We start from the raw sequence: 15,659 nt of genomic DNA, 5'->3' as shown, positions 1-15,659 counted from the left end.
CCGGTGAGGGCTGGGCTTGGGGTGATGAGCAGAAATCAAAGCGGTTAACGGTTATTATTTCTTCCCCTTGGTTCCTGCGTGCCCCCCTGGCCGCCGCAGGCCCGCGCGGACGGGGCTCCACGCATGCAGGTTCGACGCGAAATCGCCGAGCGAGACGGGCCGCCACAGCCCAGCTCTGAGCTCATAAACATCCCCGCTCCAGCGCAGCCGAGGGAGGCAAACCCCTGGCTGAGTTATTTTAACATTTGTCGAAAGCTTTGCTTGCGCTCTCTTCCCCTTCAAGTCGGAGGCGTGCAGATTTTTAAGCCAGCCGGTGCTGCCAAATCTGATCTTCCTGATGGGGAAGCAGCTTCCCAGAGCTCTCCAGCTTGGAAGGGGTGTAGCTGAAGGCAGATTTTGGCTCTCTCCGACTCCACGGGAGGCTCTCGGAGTGCGAAAACAAGCCAGCTCAACCCCCTCCCATCCTTTTTTTGGGGTTCATTTATTGGCCTTATTGGCCCAATTTATTGTCCCTAGGGCCACTTCGGGAGTCAGCTCCAGTGTCTGGTCCTTCTCCTTGGCTGTGTAAATCATGAACTGGTGTCACACCGCTTTCTGCTCCTGCTTCTCCGGGGCTGCTCCCCATGGATGGGTGTTTTCCCTCTGCCCAGCACCCAGCTAGATGGGTCCCCGGCAGCGCGTGGTGCCAGGATGATGCTGTGTGCTGCGGTTAACGCCCTCCATGCATATATTAGAATATATATTAGAATATAGATTGCATATATTGCCATCAGCCCTCCTGGCTGCTCCGTGCTCTTCGGGGGGGAGATGCCACTGGGCTCTGGGGGACCCGGCGCAGCCCCACGCCACCCCTCCTCGCCCAGGTGCCCTCTTCACCCTGCTTTTTTCTGTAGTGGCTGTGGGGACAGACCCTTCCCAGGATGGGGATGACATCATGTCCAGGAAAAATTGTTTGAGGACCAGCCTGTCCCTTGGAAGGCAGTGACCCATCGGCAATGTGCCCTGGCTGGCCAGGGCTGGCGGGGGGCCAGGGCAGTGAGGACCCCCGTCCTTCCCCCAGCATTTCCCCCTTGGCCCCGGAGGCTGGGAACATCTTGCTGTGATTATTTTGGGGGGGCTATGGGGTGGCTGGTCTTGGCCCATGAAGGGGTGAGGGCAGGAGGGGGGACAGAGCAGCCCCAGCCCCATTTATAACCCTCTTCTTCCTCCTTGTTCGGGGCCAGACCTTATTCTTGAACTGTCTGGCTTTTCCAGGGGCGACAGCTTTCCCTCAGTTCACGGCATTAAATAATTAAATGGAGGGAATAATCGTCAGTGAAACCCCCTTGGGTTCGCACTTCCTCGGGCCCTGTGATTGCTGATATTTTTTTGGGTGAAATATGACCTTTTTTATGATCAAAGGGGATCAGAGTTCCAAAGGAAAGTAAAAAAAAAAAAAAAGTTAAAAAAAAAAGAGGGCAAGCATTTTCTTTTTTCCCAATCCTAGCAGTCTGGTAAAGTTTCTTTAGACATGCAAAGATTTACACACCTTTCTGCAGGGTGCCTTAAATTACCCTCCGACTCTACACGTTTCCACGAGCAGAGCAAGAACAGTAAGTCATTGAGAAATTAACCGGCCTTTCAGTAATATCCCCTGTCGGCCTTTCAGAAGGAGAATGTCTAATGACTTTTTTGAAGTAGAGGTCAGGGTTTGCTTTTTTTAAACAAAACAATCTGTATTAATGCAATTTCCTTTTTAGCTGTAGGATTTGCCTTTTTTTCAGCATCGTTTTTTTTTTAACTCCACCAGCCACACAAGGCATCTGAAGCAAGACCCAGTTTGAAACCCACCCTTCTGGCATTTTCTAACCCTCTTGTGCAAGCTTTTTTTTTTTTTTGGTAAAAAAAATTTTTTAAGCAATTAAAACTGGACCTTGGAGCTGACAAGGTGACTCTTGGCCATGCTTAGAGCAGAGCACGAGTGGTTTGGAGCCGAAGCCAAGCAGGTCTGGTTTGCCTGACGCTGAGTGTGTGAGTTTTGCTGAGCGGGGTTTGTGCTCAGAGCCCGGCTTTGCTGAGCCGGAGCTGTTGGGCTGATGAACCAGAGTGGCACCGAACAGGCAGGGCCGTGCCAGGCTCTGTGGGTGAGGATCCAGAGCCTGCCAGGTTGGCAGTTTGCAGCCCTTGGGATCAGTATGTTTCTCTTTGCCAGTCCTTCGTCTTCCTCTCTTAAAAAAAGACAACCCCAAAGATGATTTTTTGGTAATCTCGCTTTGTGGCCTCCTGGGGGGTTCCTGCTATTTCTCTCACGCTGTGATAATATCTCATGCTTCCACAGCACGGATACGGATGGGCTCTGCCAGCCCCAGCCCTCCTCCTCCCCCGGGCAGCGGCGGTGGCTGCAGTGGGACAGTGCTTGGGCCGGTGCTGCTCCCTCCAGTACCCGGGTGCTCCTCTCCTTCCTATCCCCCCCGTCTTGTCTTATGGATGTTATCGTGCAGAGAAACTGGGCTGGTGTGCCCACACCCCCCAGGGGTGGAGGGGTTTCCTCACTATGGTGCTGCCCCTCTGCTCCGCTGTAAGGAGGATGTATGGAGTAAGGAGATAGTAAGGAGTAGAGGATGGGAGACGGTGGGGGCTTGAAGGTGCCCAGCCAGGACCCAGCAACCAGCTCTGGGGGCAGGTGGCCCTGTGTCCTGCCCAGGGCGGGGGACCAGAGCATCCCTGTCCTGCCCCCAGCACCGGGGGCATCGGGCCGGGCAGGGGCCAGGGCAGCGCTGCCCAGGGGGGGATGGCTGGGGGCTCTTCCTGGAGGAGTCCCCCCGTGCCCAGCCCTGCCGCTCCCAGCAGGAACAGCTCTTTATCTGCTGAGCAATTCCGCTTTCTGCCTCCCTCCCTGCCGGACCCCGAGGGCGCAGTGTGCCCCGGGCCAGCTCCTCTCCTCCTCCTCTCCCCTCCAGCTCTCACAGCTCACCCCGTTCCCTCCCAGCTCCTTGTCTCTGCGGTCGGTGGCATTATAAAACACCCCGGCCAGGCTCTTGGTGAAAGTTTTTCTCCCAGCTTTCTTATTCCCTCTGTTTCTGCCTCTTTCTTTTGCTCTTTCTTTCTCTCCCTCTCTTTCTTTCCCTGCCAGGAATCCCAGTCCCAGATGAACCAATACTCCGTGGCTCTGCTATTTCCCTTTTATTCCCCCACTCCTTCAACAGCGAGATGGGAAAAGAGAAAAGAGTGAACTAAAAAAAAAAAAAAAAAGAAAGAAAGAAAAAAATCAAAGCTGCACATATTGGATCCAGATGTGCTTACAGCCCTTTCCAGCAATTTAATTAAATTCCCCCAGACAGCCAGGAGGATTTCTTAATGATCAAATTTCCCTGGCTTTCCTCCTAAAATGCCCCTCTTTCTTCGGCTGGCTGTTGCTCTGTCTCCCTGATGGATAGCCAACTCGCATTCTTCCTAGTCCGCCCCGCCAAGCCATGGGGAGGAAGGGGCAGATCCCGCTGCTGTTGTTTTAGCCGGGCACTCAAACGCCCCGGCCGACCGCGCCAGCGACGTCCCTATTTGCAAAACGGCTTTTTTTCACCCATGAAACATGGGGATGGGGAGTCACCTCCCTGGAGGCCACGGCTCGTGGCATGGCACAGCAGGACCAGGGCAGGGATGCTCAGGCGAAGGGCTCCCACTTGCCCAGGCCCCCGCCAGCCTCACCATGCTGATGGCCAGGGAGGGGTTTCAGACCTTGACGTCTCCCAGGGCTGGTTTTGAGCCGGGTTTGGCCTCACACTGCACCCCCAAAGCCTCCTTTCCAGCTGGGGGGGCTATTGGGGTGGGGACAAAGCCTCTGTGGGGCTCGTGGGGGCACAGCCAGGCTGGCGGGCCCTTTGGGGCAGCCTGGGGTCCCCTCTTGTCCCCAGGGCCAACACAGCTGGGGTCAGATGTGGCAATGGGATGACCCAGACTCACCAGCTCTCCCTTCCCAGCCAACGGTGGGGAATGCGGGGGGGATTTCCCCCCAGAACGGTGTCTGATAGAGGGCCAGACCCTGCACGGTCCCCACCGGTGCCATGCAGCCAGGGACAGTGACTGTGCCTGGTGCTGGCACCCCGGCTGCGAAGACTCCAGGGTTTTGTCGGACCACGGAGGGTTTGGGTCCATGGTTTGTCCAGCCTCTGGCAGCGAGGAGGCACTCAGGACTGGAGCGAGGGTCTCGGCTGCCCGGCCCACCCGATGTGGGGTCCCCCAGGCTCATACAGGCATAAAGCATCCTCCATGCAGAGCGAGAAATCCTCGCTCCCCATTACCCCTCCTGCTGCTTTTCCCCTCCAGTCCCTGCCCAGGGCGCTTGGACAGGGTTATTTCCACCCCCACTCAGGACAGCACAGGGATGATGCCCCCCAGACCCCACCCATGGGGGCTGCTGGGCTGCAAGGGGGATCCACTGTGGCCCAGCGAGGTGCCACCGCACAGCATCAAGTCCCCATGGCACCAGAGCTGGCAGCCACTCTGCAAAGGGCTTAGGACCCCCTGCCCTGCCACGAAGGTGGGCTGCGGGGCTGCAGGTACCGGGGTCCCCCACCCTGGCACCCCACTTTGCGTGGGGAAGGGAAGGGTGGGAAACAGGGGGGAGCGTGACGGCATGTCAGAAAAATGCCCAACCGGCACGGCCTCCTCGCCCCCTCTGCCCCCGGGCCACGGCAGCTTGGAAGTGCTCCACCAGCATAAAATAAATACGTAAATAGGAAACCCAGGGCGGCCCCAGCCATCGCCGGCTGCCCGGAGCTCCCTGCGCCTGGAAACCCCACCAGAATAATGATCAAAATAATGATGATGATGATAATAATACCAATAAATCCTGGGCTAACGCTGCCCCAGCAGCTCCTTCAGCAGGGGAGGAGCCGGGCGCGCTGCGGGCGGCATCCCCGAGCCCCCCGAGCCCCGGGAAGGCGGCAGCCACTCGGTGCCACCCCCCAGCACCCCCAGCCCGTCCGGGGTGGGTGCGAGCAGCCCCGGCGGCGGGTGCTCCCGGGAAGGCAGGGCCTGGCTCGGAGCTGGGCTGGTGCGTGGGGTCGCGTGGCCACATCACACCCCCACCCCGACCCCCACCCACCCCCACGGGTGGCGGAGCTGCAGCTGGAGCCACCCCAGGCGCTGGAGAGGGGGGATGCGGCTCCGCGCGTGCGCGTGCACACCCTACCCGTGCACCGTGCGCGTGCCCCCGTGCCCGCGGGTGCGCACCGTGCGCGCGCGAGCAGCTGCGCACCTCTGCGGGGGATGCGGAGGGGCCGTGCCGGGGCGGCGGGGGCGGTTGTGTCTGTGCGCGGGGTGGGGGGTGCGGGGGGGGCACACGGGGCTCGTGCGCTGGCGTGTGCACGCGGGGGGGTGCCCGCGCGCGTCGGGTGCGCGTGCGCTCCCGGGGGTGTGCGAACCGCCCGCGCAGACCGGGCGCGCACCGCGGGGGTGCAGGGGGGGTGCACGGGAGGTGCAGGGGGGGGCGCACGGGGTGGGCGGGGTGTGCACCGGGGGTGCCCAGTCCGTGCCCGCCCCCGCCGCTCCCCGCGCGCGCCCCCGCCGCGCCGCTCCCGGCCGCGTGCTGCCCCCTGCCGGCCGCGCCGCAGCACACACATACACCCCCCCGGCCCCGTGAGACCCCGCCCCCAGCGAGGCCCCGCCCCGGCCAGGCCCCGCCCACCCCGCGGCTTCCGCTTCCGGCGGCGGGGCTGGGGCCGGGGCAGGTGAGGAACGGGGCGGTCTCAGCCCCGGGGCGATCCCCGTGAGGGGAGGGTGGGTGCTGCGACCTCCGGTTCCCCGCCGCAGAGCTTGGGGGGCCCCGCGGGCACTGCTGGGCTCGCCCCGGGGGCGTTCGGGGCCGCTGGGTCCGTGCCGGGGGGGTCCCGGGGAGCCGGGGGGTTTGCGGGCCTCTGCGCGTGCCCCCGTGGGCGCAGTGAGATTCAGGGGCCTCCCGGTCCCCCCCGGGGTCGCCGCCCTCTGGGTTGGCTCCTGCGGGTCGCAGGGGTTTGGCGCTGCCCCAGCCCCGCTCTCCCCCCACGAGGCCGGAGGTTTCGCTGGTTGCCGCCGCCCCGCAGCGCTCGGAGCCGCTCTCCGCTCTGGCCGCATCCCCCCGGCACCCCCAGCGTGCGGGGGCTTGCGGCAGAGCCTCTGCAGTTGGGCTCTGCCCTGAGCCTGGGCTCCGCCGGGCGTGTTTTCCTCCTGCGCCCAGATAACTCCAGTTCGCAGCTCTGCACGCAGGAGATAACTGGAGCACATCTCTGCGGCGTGTGGGAGATCCCTGCGCTGGTCTGCGTTGCCTTTTAGAAACACATAAGCAGGGAGGAAGGCTGTGGGGTTTTTCTAAATGCAAAACTGCTAGAAAGGCTCCTTCGTTTTAAAAGGAGGGAAAAGTTCTTTGGAAACCAGGCAGCGCCAGGGTCTGCCCGCCGGAGTCCTGCGTGGAGGAAGACACCACTGCCATGGTGGAGGCCTCTGGGCAGTTTGTGCGCAGAGCAGAGCACGATGCCTTTCCTGCACGGCTTCCGCAGGATCATCTTCGAGTATCAGCCCCTGGTAGACGAGATCTTGGGGCTGCTGGCGATACAGGATGCAGAAAGGCACGGCGCCCTTGAGAGGTAAGTAGATGGGGCTAAACACCCGCTTGGTGTTTTCGGGGGTGATAGCTGGAGCTCAGCGACGCAACCACGGTCAGACATAGCACTGGCTGGGAACAAACCCCAGTCCCAGTGAGCAGCTCACCCCACGGACCCTCCTCTTGCTGCTGTTCTTTGGGAACAGGGGTGTGCAGCAGAGCAAACACGGGGACTACGTGTGCTCCCCAGGAGCAGCCCTTTCTGCCTGACCCATGGCAATAAAACCTAACCCGGGGTTCAGCTGTGATGCTGATGCTGCTGTGTAACCCTACAGCCACCAGGTTAGAAACATGGTGGTTACAAGAGGGATTTTTCTTCTTCCCTGGTGCTACTTTGACCCTCGCACACCCCTGAGATGTGTGCCGTTCAGCTGAGTAACCGGTTGTGTCTGTGTGTCTTCAGCCCTGCCTGTCGGGGCAGCGACAGGAGCCAGCTCTCGGCTGTGAGGCGAGTCTTGGAGAGAGAGACCCACTCCCCGTTTTATCAGGAAGGTGTGAGCTATGCCCTGCTGAAGGTCACTGAGCTGGGGCTTGTCCCTGCTGCAGAAATCCTCCTGGAGTTCGGAGCTGACCTCAGCTTTGAAGGTAAGACTGGTGGGCACGGGATGGGCCTGGCCAGGAGGAACCAGCTTGTGAGAAGCTGCCCTGGGAGGTGGTGGCAGCTGGGGCAGAAAGAGGGGGTGCTGCCAGCTCAGAGCCCCCGCTCCTTGGTGGGATAGCTGGATGTGCCTTGTGGCAGCCCTTGTCCAGACCCAGCCACAAGGATGGACCGGGGACTGGCCAGGGGCTTGGGGGCCAGTTTGCAGCTCTGAGAGCTTTTGGTGGAGCCGTTGCAAAAGCAGGACCTGGGGTGTCTGTGACAGCCCTGTTTTCACAGGCATCGCTGTGTTCTCAGGGCCCTCCCCAGCTGCCCCCTTACACTTCTGCTGGGTATTGGGGCCGTTCGGGGGAAGTGCTTGGTTCTCCTGACCCTGTTTTTGTCCTCAGATCCAGTCACCTACTACACCCCCCTGCACATCGCGGTGCTCCGCAACCAGCCCGATATGGTGGAGCTCCTGGTGCACCACGGGGCTGACATCAACCGGAGAGACCGGGTATGGGCTTAGCTGCCTGGGCACGGCCAAGCTGACCCCCTTTGAGACTTATCTGCAAGGGACAGGGATGTGGGGACAGCCCTCCCTGCATGCCACTTCCTCTTGGTGGCCTCCCATGCCCATTGTCTGTAGCGCTCAGATGCTGTGGCAGAAGCTTGGGTTGCCTTTGGCTGAGCAAACCGGCCTCTGTGGTGGAGCGATGGGTGGGAGGAGGCTGGGGTGGGCAGACCTCTCCCTGCAGACACACCGGGGAAGGTTCATTTTGATTTTTGGGGATGGGATGAAATATGATGTTACGTTGGCCATGATGAAGCCCTAGCAGTGACTCTCAGAGGCACTCACAAATAGTCTTTCATACTTACTGGTGGTTTTTTCCCTCTTGCTCTGTGCAGATCCATGAGAGCAGTCCCCTTGATCTGGCCAGCGAGGAGCCCGAGCGGCTGCCGTGCCTCCAGCGGCTGCTTCAGCTGGGGGCTGATGTCAACGCAGCTGACAAGAACGGTCTGTGTGCCCCATCTGGGTGCTCCCAGCAGTTGGCCCTTATGGGTGGGCTAGAGCAGGGTGCGGGGTCCGGGTCCTTCCATCTTGCTGCTGCGAATGCACTCTGGTTACAGGCTGGTTTGGAAGTTGGGTGCAGGCTGCAGAACCTCCTGGGTGCTGTTTTCTCGTTGTATCTTGGCTACCTCAGGTGCAGAAGGGGGCTGAAACCAGCTCTGTGCAGTCCACGGGAGATGGGATGGGGCTGTGCCCTCACAGCCTTGGGTGCTCACGTGCTCTAAAATCCACTCTGCCGTGGCACATGTGCCATTTGGGGACACCGCCAGCCCTGCATGTGTGGCCTGTCATGCTGTCCCCACAGCTGTGCACCATCACGGGGACTACCTGGTTATCTGGCTGGTGGGGTGCATTTTCCTCCCTGCCTTTCGGGGTGCCACCCTATTTTCCTCTGACTGACCGGTTGCTCCACTGCAGGAAAGACAGCGCTGCTGCACGCCCTGGCCAGCAGTGACGGTGTCCAGATCCACAACACTGAGAGCGTCCGTCTGCTGTTGGAAGGAGGTGAGGGCAACCTTCTCCCCTCTCCATGCACAATCCCTCCGGTGCCAGCTGATTCTTTGTACAGCACTGGGCACTGCCCTCCCAACTCCTGCGTGTTCCCACTTGAGCAAGAGTAAAGCCCAGCGGTGCCAGAGTTAGTGCCGTCCTGGCCTCGTTGTCTGCGATGCCAGTGAACATTCTCTGTCCCTTCCTCCAGGTGCGGACGTCAGAGCCACCACCAAAGATGGTGACACTGTCTTCACCTACGTCATCTTCCTGCTGGGAGAGATGGTCTGCAGCAACGCCGAGGAGGCACAGGTGATCAATCGCTTCTGCTTTCGTGTCACACAGCTGCTGCTGGCCCACGGTGCCGACCCCAGTGAGTGCCCAGCCCCTGAGTCCCTCACCCACCTCTGCTTCAAAAGCTTCAAACGCCACTTCCCGCTGCTGCGCTTCTTGCTGGAGTCGGGTGCTACCTACAACTGCTCCCTCCATGGTCCCTCATGCTGGTCAGGCTTCCACATCATCTTTGAGTGCCTCTGCTCACACCTCAGCGTCTCTGAAGACGACAGCTTCTCTACAGACCTCATCCAGAAGGGTCAGACTCTGCTGGAGCTCATGATGGCCAGTTCACAAGCCATCCAGCTGCCCAGCAACTTTGAGGTCAACACCAGCAGCTGTAGGTACCATGGGGAGAAGATCAGGACTCTCTTCTGCTCTCTGAAGCAGCTGGAGCGCTCCCCCCAGGCATTGAAACATCTCTGCAGGGTGTTTATCCGGCAGCGCCTTAAACCGTGGCCAGTAGACGTCAAAATCAAGGCTCTACCTCTTCCAGACAGGCTGAAGTGGTATCTCCTCATTGACCACACTGCTGCCGGGCACGAGGACCTCTGAGCCTGGCTAACACCTCTTCATCTGCCCCCTCCACTGTCGTGGTATGCCCACAGCCACCAAATCTCTGCTGTGGGCCAGTTTTCTCCGCAGCGAGAGGTGTTGCTGTCCATGGCCCACGGCATGGCCAGTGCTGCCCATGGTGTCCCTCTCTGCTGCATTTTGGGGGCTGTGCTTTTTTGGGCATGATACCACGTGTGCTGTGGAGGCCTTGTTGTGCTGGGGCATGTCGTGGGGAGGCGGGCAGAGCCCCGTGGCTCCCTGGGGGTGAAGAGAGCCCCTGATACCGGGGCAGAGGGCTGGTTTGTGCAGATTTTAAGAAAAGGCCTGGCGGCCAGGGCTGGTGGGACGATTGGGGTGGTGTGACTGGAGAGGCAGCCTGTCCCCTCTCTTTCCAGCCCTGCCAGGTCTGGGGTGGGTGAAGAGGTGCCTTAAGCGAGCAGCAGAGTCATGAGATGCCTGAGGGCGCTGGGAGGTGCTCCCTGTGCCAGGAGCGTGCTGGCATCAGTGTCCTGCTTTCCTGCCTGTGGTGGTGGGAGCGGCCGTGGTGGAGGCAGGTCCAGCATCTCGATGTGGATGCCCTCCTCGCTCGCCCAGGCTTCTGAAAGCTGGAGCGTGGCAGGGGTGGGGGGAAGCGGGGCTGGCAGCGGTGGCCGGCTGCTCCGCACCCTCTGAGTTTCTGCTGGGAGCAGCCCATCCTCCTGGCATGGAGGACTGTCCACCAAGGACATCTCAGAGGCGATGGGCTCCAAAACAAACAGACAAATGGCTGTCTCTTGGCTTTGTGGTGCGTTCCCTGTGCAAGGATGAGGGACAGGCGGCAAACTGCGGAGCGCCTCGTGCCTTCCTGCCTGTTCCTTGGTTCTTCTTCCCCTTGCTGACTGCTCACAGGACCATGGTCTCCAGTGCCTCCTTCCCAGGAACGAGAAGTTGCAGCAGGACTCGGGGTTTTCTTTTGAAGCTGCTACTGGAAGCTCCGAACTCTGGGGCTGCACGTGGAGATCTCATGTCCCAGCCTTGCCACAGCCGTCTGGCTCCCCCTTCTAGGCATCTGCTTCCTCGTGACGTGCCAAAGACCGGCCGCAGAGCTGAGCCCCCCACGTTTTTGTTGGGGTTTTGTTTGTCATAGGGGACAGATGCAGAAGAGGATAAGAGGAGGAAAAATCTACTCTGAGCAGGTACCATTTATAGCAGGTGGATGTGGGATCCCCAGGCAGTTTGGCTGCAGAAGGGTTGTCTTCCCCCTATTGCCCTTCTGGCAGCATCTGTGTTTGACCTTCTCCCACCCTGTGGAACTGGAGTTGTGCAGCTGGTTGAATTGATGTTTAAAAAAATAATGTGATCAAAGACTCCCCTGGTGTCTGGAATGGGAAACAAGCAATTAAACCAGGCCTTTGTAATACCACGAGGGGCTTGTTTCTTCTGCAGGAGAGATGGGGTAGAGGAGAGGGCTCTGCGGGGATGGGGGGAAGCGCGTGGGAGCCCGGCTGGAGGGACAGGGGTCTTCTCACCCACTGGGCAAGCTGCCGTGCCAGCGCTGGCTGCGTTGTGCTGCATTAGGTTGGCACAAGCAGGTGACCCGCCTGGGGCAAAATGAAATGGACGTGGCCAAGGAGGAGACGGGAGTGCTCAAAGCCGGGTGATGGCGTGGGGTGCTGGGGGAGCAGCTGGCGTGTCGGAGGTGCTGGGCATCCCCGTGAGCCTGCGGGAACGGGCTGGGGGGTCCGGAGGCAGCTCAGAGCGGGTTCCTCGTTAACACCCAGAGCACACCGTCTCTCTACCAGGGCTGCAGGGCTTTGGGTTACCCCATCCCTGGAGGAGGACATGGGGGACCCAGGATTACATCCATGTGCCCTCCTGACGCATGTGTGGGAGACCGGCTCGTGGGTTTAAAGGAGAGGCCCCCACAAAGCCCCAGAACCTGGGGTTGCCTCCCCAACCCACCACGGGGAAATTGCAGTGATTTCTCCCGTTTGCCTGACCCAGCTGGTTGCTGTGAGCAGCAGCAAGTTCAAGAGCAGGGAAGGGTCAAACACCCCAGGCAAGGAGGGAGCCCAGACCCTCACAGAGGTGCTCCGAGCCCCTCTTCACTAACAGGAGCCCTGTGCGCCTGCAGTCAGCAGCGTGCTGGTGCCCACAGAGCAGGCCTCTCGCAGAGGAGACCCTCTTGCTCCTACACAGAGCCCCTGAAGGTGGCATCGCATCAAGCCAGCGCCGCGTCCGACAAAGCCCACGTGCAGAAGTGCAACAGCAGGAAAATGTATTTGGCAAACACCTCTTTTCACAAACAGCAGCAACTTGGAAGACAAAGGCCCGTCCTTGCCACCAGCCCTGGAGGGAGGGAGTCGTGACACCCTCGCTGCCATCCACCACCCCACGGTGATGGCATGGTCCTCACCCCTCCCGGTCGCAGCAGAAACAACTGTGCTGGCCTGTGTCCGAGCTGGCCCTGGAGAGACCTTCTCCCGCTGCTGGTGCCCTCATCTCATGGCGAAGGTGTAGACGTGGTAGATCTCATCGGGGAAGTTCTCCTGGCGTTCCTCGGCCAGGAGGTGCAGCCCAGCCCGGCGGATGATCTTACGGACCACGTCCAGGTCCCGGCAGACGCTGCTGTCCACATCGTCCATGATCACGCCCTCCTGAGCCATGTTGTCCTTGATGACCACGATGCCGTTGGGCCGCAGGCCGGCACGGCACCGCTTCAGGAAGTCGGAGAGGTGGTTGTCGGTGAGGTGTCCTGGAGGGGCAGAGCGGGGGTTAGAGGGCACGGGGTGACCGCGGCAGGACCCCCAGGCAGCACATGCTATGAGGGGAGGAGATGGGGAGGCTGTGGTTGGGATCCCTCCTGATCCAGGCAGCCAAATACTTGAGCCGTTTGCAGGTGAAAGCTTTAGCTTGGGGGTGTCTGACTCGTGTCCCATGGGCTCCATCCAGCTCCAACCCACAGCTCTGCCCTGGCTTCCGAGGACTTGGGGGAAGAGACCCCACCATGCAATGCCCCCATAGTGGCCACAGAGGGCAGATCCCTAGCCCAGCCACCCACCCATGTGGTGATGCACATCCCTAAAGCAGGCCTCAAGCTCTCCTGCCCAAAGCTCTCCCCAGCACGTGGGGCACCCACCCCTCAGGGGAAGCTGGACAGAGGACAGGCTGGCGAGACCCCCGCAAGCTGAGTGACCCTCACCGATGACCCACTGGATCCAGATGACATCGTAGGAGTTTGGCTCGGGGCTGAAGTCCTGGAGGCCACAGCAGAAGTAGTTGCGCACCCGCCTGCCCTCCTCTCCCAGGTAGCTCTTGGCCTTGGTGAGGAAGTCCTCCGTCACGTCCACCATGTCCACCGTCTTGAAGAGGGGCAGCAGCAGGCGCTTGGTGATGCGGCCGATGCCCGCCCCGCAGTCCAGAGCACGGGTTGTCCCCGTCCGGTTGGGGCCATCCTGGAACAACAACCATGAGGGGCTGAATCCCACTGCGAGGTACCCACAGAGGAGAAATGGGGCAACCACACAGGATGGGGCTGGGGTATGGGGGACCCATTGTAGGGTAAAGCTCTCCTAGCACACATGCAACGGAGGATCCCATGGAGCAAGTCGGAGGGAAGAGCCCAGCTCCGTGCTGGGAGAAGGACGGGGTTTGGGGATCATGACAGACCGGGCCACCTACCCGCAGAAACCTCTGCAGGAACTTCCTGGAGCTGTTGATGTCGATGCTGGAGATGTGGCCGTAGCCCCCCAGCATGCCGTCCACCGTGGCGGGCACGTCCTTCCAGTACTTCTCCGCCTTGGAGTAAAACTCAAACTCGTCCTCCACCACTTCGCTCGTCATGCTGGCCGAGGGGCACGCGCCCGCGCAGGACTTGCTGCTCCTCCGAGGTGGGGAGAAACCACCAGTCAGGTCCGAAAGATCCACGAGTGCAACACCCCCCAACCCGGGGAGGCAGCGTCCGCTCTGTGAGTACCCCAGTTTTTATTTGTTGCCCCTTCCCCCTCCCCAGGGCTATTTCAAACCCTAAAAACCTTCAGCTGAGAGCAAGAAGGAGCAAAGATCTAAATCCTGTTATTTTCTGGAGACCAACAAGCCCCAAACCCCTTCCAGGGCAGGGATGCCTCAGCCAGACCATCCCCAAGCCTTGCTCAACAATACACCCAGATACATCATTATTTTTTTAAGGCTGACCCACTCTTTTCACCTATTCTGCCTCTTCTTTCCCTGTCTTAACAGTTTACAGATTACACGTTCATCTGTGGCGACAGCCCCATCAGTCACCTCCAATTACAGCTAGAGTTGCTAAAAGTTACCCGTAGCACCTACCTGAGGATTGTAAATCTCAGCCGTGACCGTGCGTTAGATATTTGCAATATAATAAAGTCAAGGTATAATCAGCAATACAAGCTATAAATCCCCTCCAGACATCTCATAATTCAAATCCACTGTGGATTTGATTAACTGCGCTGGGGATTAGAAACTAGATTTAAGGTGGCCAAAGGGTAAATCCAAGGACTTCAAACACCTTTACAAATAAAGAAATATATAGTGTTCGTGGCTTGAATTTGCTGGCAAATATCCCATTAGACACAAAACCTTTTCTATGGCGGCTTAGGCAGTTTCGGTGGCCCCGCGTGGTCCTGGACAGCCTGGGGCCGGGCAGGGGGACGCAGCAGCTCACCTTACAGATCACCGCTTGAAATCCAGTTTGGCTCGGTGGTGCTGGGAGCCAGTCAGTGCTGTGATCTAGGGGAAGAAAAGAGGGGATTTCAGTCCCAAATAACCCCTTTAGTCCCGCCAGTGCGAGTGAGGCCGACCGCAGCCCCAGGGAGCCGGAGGTAAGAGCCACCTCGACCCTGCAGGCGCCTCCTGGGGCGGTTGGGGGGCAGGAGCTGGTGCTGCCCCATAGCTCAGAGGTGGCAGGAGGCCGAGCCACGGGGCAGCTGGTGCACGGAGGGTTTTGTCCCCGCTTCAGGCAGCACTGCTGTCTGATCTCATGGGTTGGGACCCTGGTTCGCCCTCCTGGCAGTGTCGCCACTTCCTTGCCACCAGGTTTGTTTGGGTGATCCCCCTGGTGATGATTTTCAGGGTGTCACAGGCCACCAGTGCAGGTTGAGAGCACCCAGTGTGGGCCCCCAGTGCCAGCATCTCCCCGCTGCCCTGAAAGCCCCCGAGACGTGGCAGCTCCCCGGCTGACGGGGGAGCAGGTGACAGCAGGTACTCGCCCCACCCCTGGGAGAAGGTCACACCGGCCCTCCCCGCCCTCGGGGTGGGGGTCACCCCAGCGTGGGGCCCATTCCCTGACCCCTGGGGCCACTTGCAGGGTGGGGGGCGGCAGGGATGGGGGGTGCAGGGGCGGAGGGTCCCCAGGACGAGCGGGGGCCGTGGGTGCGCTGCCGTGGAGGGCACTGGGCTGTCATCCCGGGGGCGGGGGGTGACACCGGCCCCGCCCCTGGGCGGTTCCTGCTTCAAGGCCTAAACCAGCCCTTTCCCCCGCACCCCCCACCGGGGCTGGGGACCCCTCGCGCTCCGGCGCTGCGGCGGGGACCCCCCGGGAGCCCCGCAGGCCGCCGCGTGCAGCCCTGCCCGCCGTGGGGAGGGGATCCGGCCCCGGCAGCTCCCCGACACCCCCCGCCGCTGCGGGCGGCGGAGCGGCCCAGGGGGCGGGGGGTGCCCGGTCCCGCCCGCTCCCTCGGGCCGGCAGCCGCGGCCCCCGGCTCCCCCCGGTTACCTCCAGCGGCGGCCGTGCTCTGTCCCCCGCCCCGCCCCCGCCGTGACGGGCGGCCGCGGGAGCCAACCAGACGGCGATGCTGATGGTGACGTCAGAGTGAGGTCACCTCTGGGGGCGGGGCCTGCCCCGCGGTCTTACCGGCTGTCCGCGGGGGGGCGCCCCGGGAGGGGGTTCGGTGGTGGGGCGGAGCGGGACGGGGCCCGGGAGCGGGTGAGGGCGGGGGGCCCCGCCCCTCCCCGCCCCGCTGCGGGGCCCGGGCCCCCGACTTGTTACCGCACCGTGTCACGAGCGGCCCCGGGGCTGC

General features: G+C 61.1%; 2 protein-coding genes across 3 annotated transcripts; one reads left to right on the top strand and one right to left on the bottom strand.

Annotated features, from left to right (window-relative positions):
* Nucleotides 1-5,691: 5,691 nt before the first annotated feature.
* ASB6 (ankyrin repeat and SOCS box containing 6) lies at nt 5,692-11,044 on the top strand. The gene is made up of 7 exons (XM_068414130.1): nt 5,692-5,708; nt 6,366-6,599; nt 7,020-7,201; nt 7,604-7,710; nt 8,103-8,211; nt 8,683-8,769; nt 8,966-11,044. The coding sequence occupies exons 2-7, from the start codon at nt 6,487-6,489 to the stop codon at nt 9,640-9,642; spliced, it is 1,275 nt and encodes a 424-aa protein (XP_068270231.1). The 5' UTR covers nt 5,692-5,708; nt 6,366-6,486; the 3' UTR covers nt 9,643-11,044.
* Nucleotides 11,045-11,882: 838 nt separating this feature from the next.
* Nucleotides 11,883-15,437, bottom strand: NTMT1 (N-terminal Xaa-Pro-Lys N-methyltransferase 1). Of its 2 annotated transcripts, none has more exons than XM_068413967.1 (5): nt 15,356-15,437; nt 14,306-14,370; nt 13,303-13,504; nt 12,824-13,076; nt 11,883-12,376 (listed from the first exon to the last, which is right to left on the bottom strand). In XM_068413967.1, the coding sequence occupies exons 3-5, from the start codon at nt 13,462-13,464 to the stop codon at nt 12,120-12,122; spliced, it is 672 nt and encodes a 223-aa protein (XP_068270068.1). In that variant the 5' UTR covers nt 13,465-13,504; nt 14,306-14,370; nt 15,356-15,437; the 3' UTR covers nt 11,883-12,119. The 2 variants fall into 2 exon arrangements, with proteins under 2 accessions (XP_068270068.1, XP_068270067.1); XM_068413966.1 differs by having other exon boundaries at nt 13,303-13,498.
* Between the last annotated feature and the right edge of the window lie 222 nt (nt 15,438-15,659).

The sequence above is a fragment of the Nyctibius grandis genome, chromosome 16, assembly GCF_013368605.1.
Source record: "Nyctibius grandis isolate bNycGra1 chromosome 16, bNycGra1.pri, whole genome shotgun sequence".
NCBI classification, from domain to species: domain Eukaryota; kingdom Metazoa; phylum Chordata; class Aves; order Nyctibiiformes; family Nyctibiidae; genus Nyctibius; species Nyctibius grandis.
Note: the sequence above shows the minus strand (reverse complement) of the source record. Positions and strands in the feature narration are given on the sequence as shown.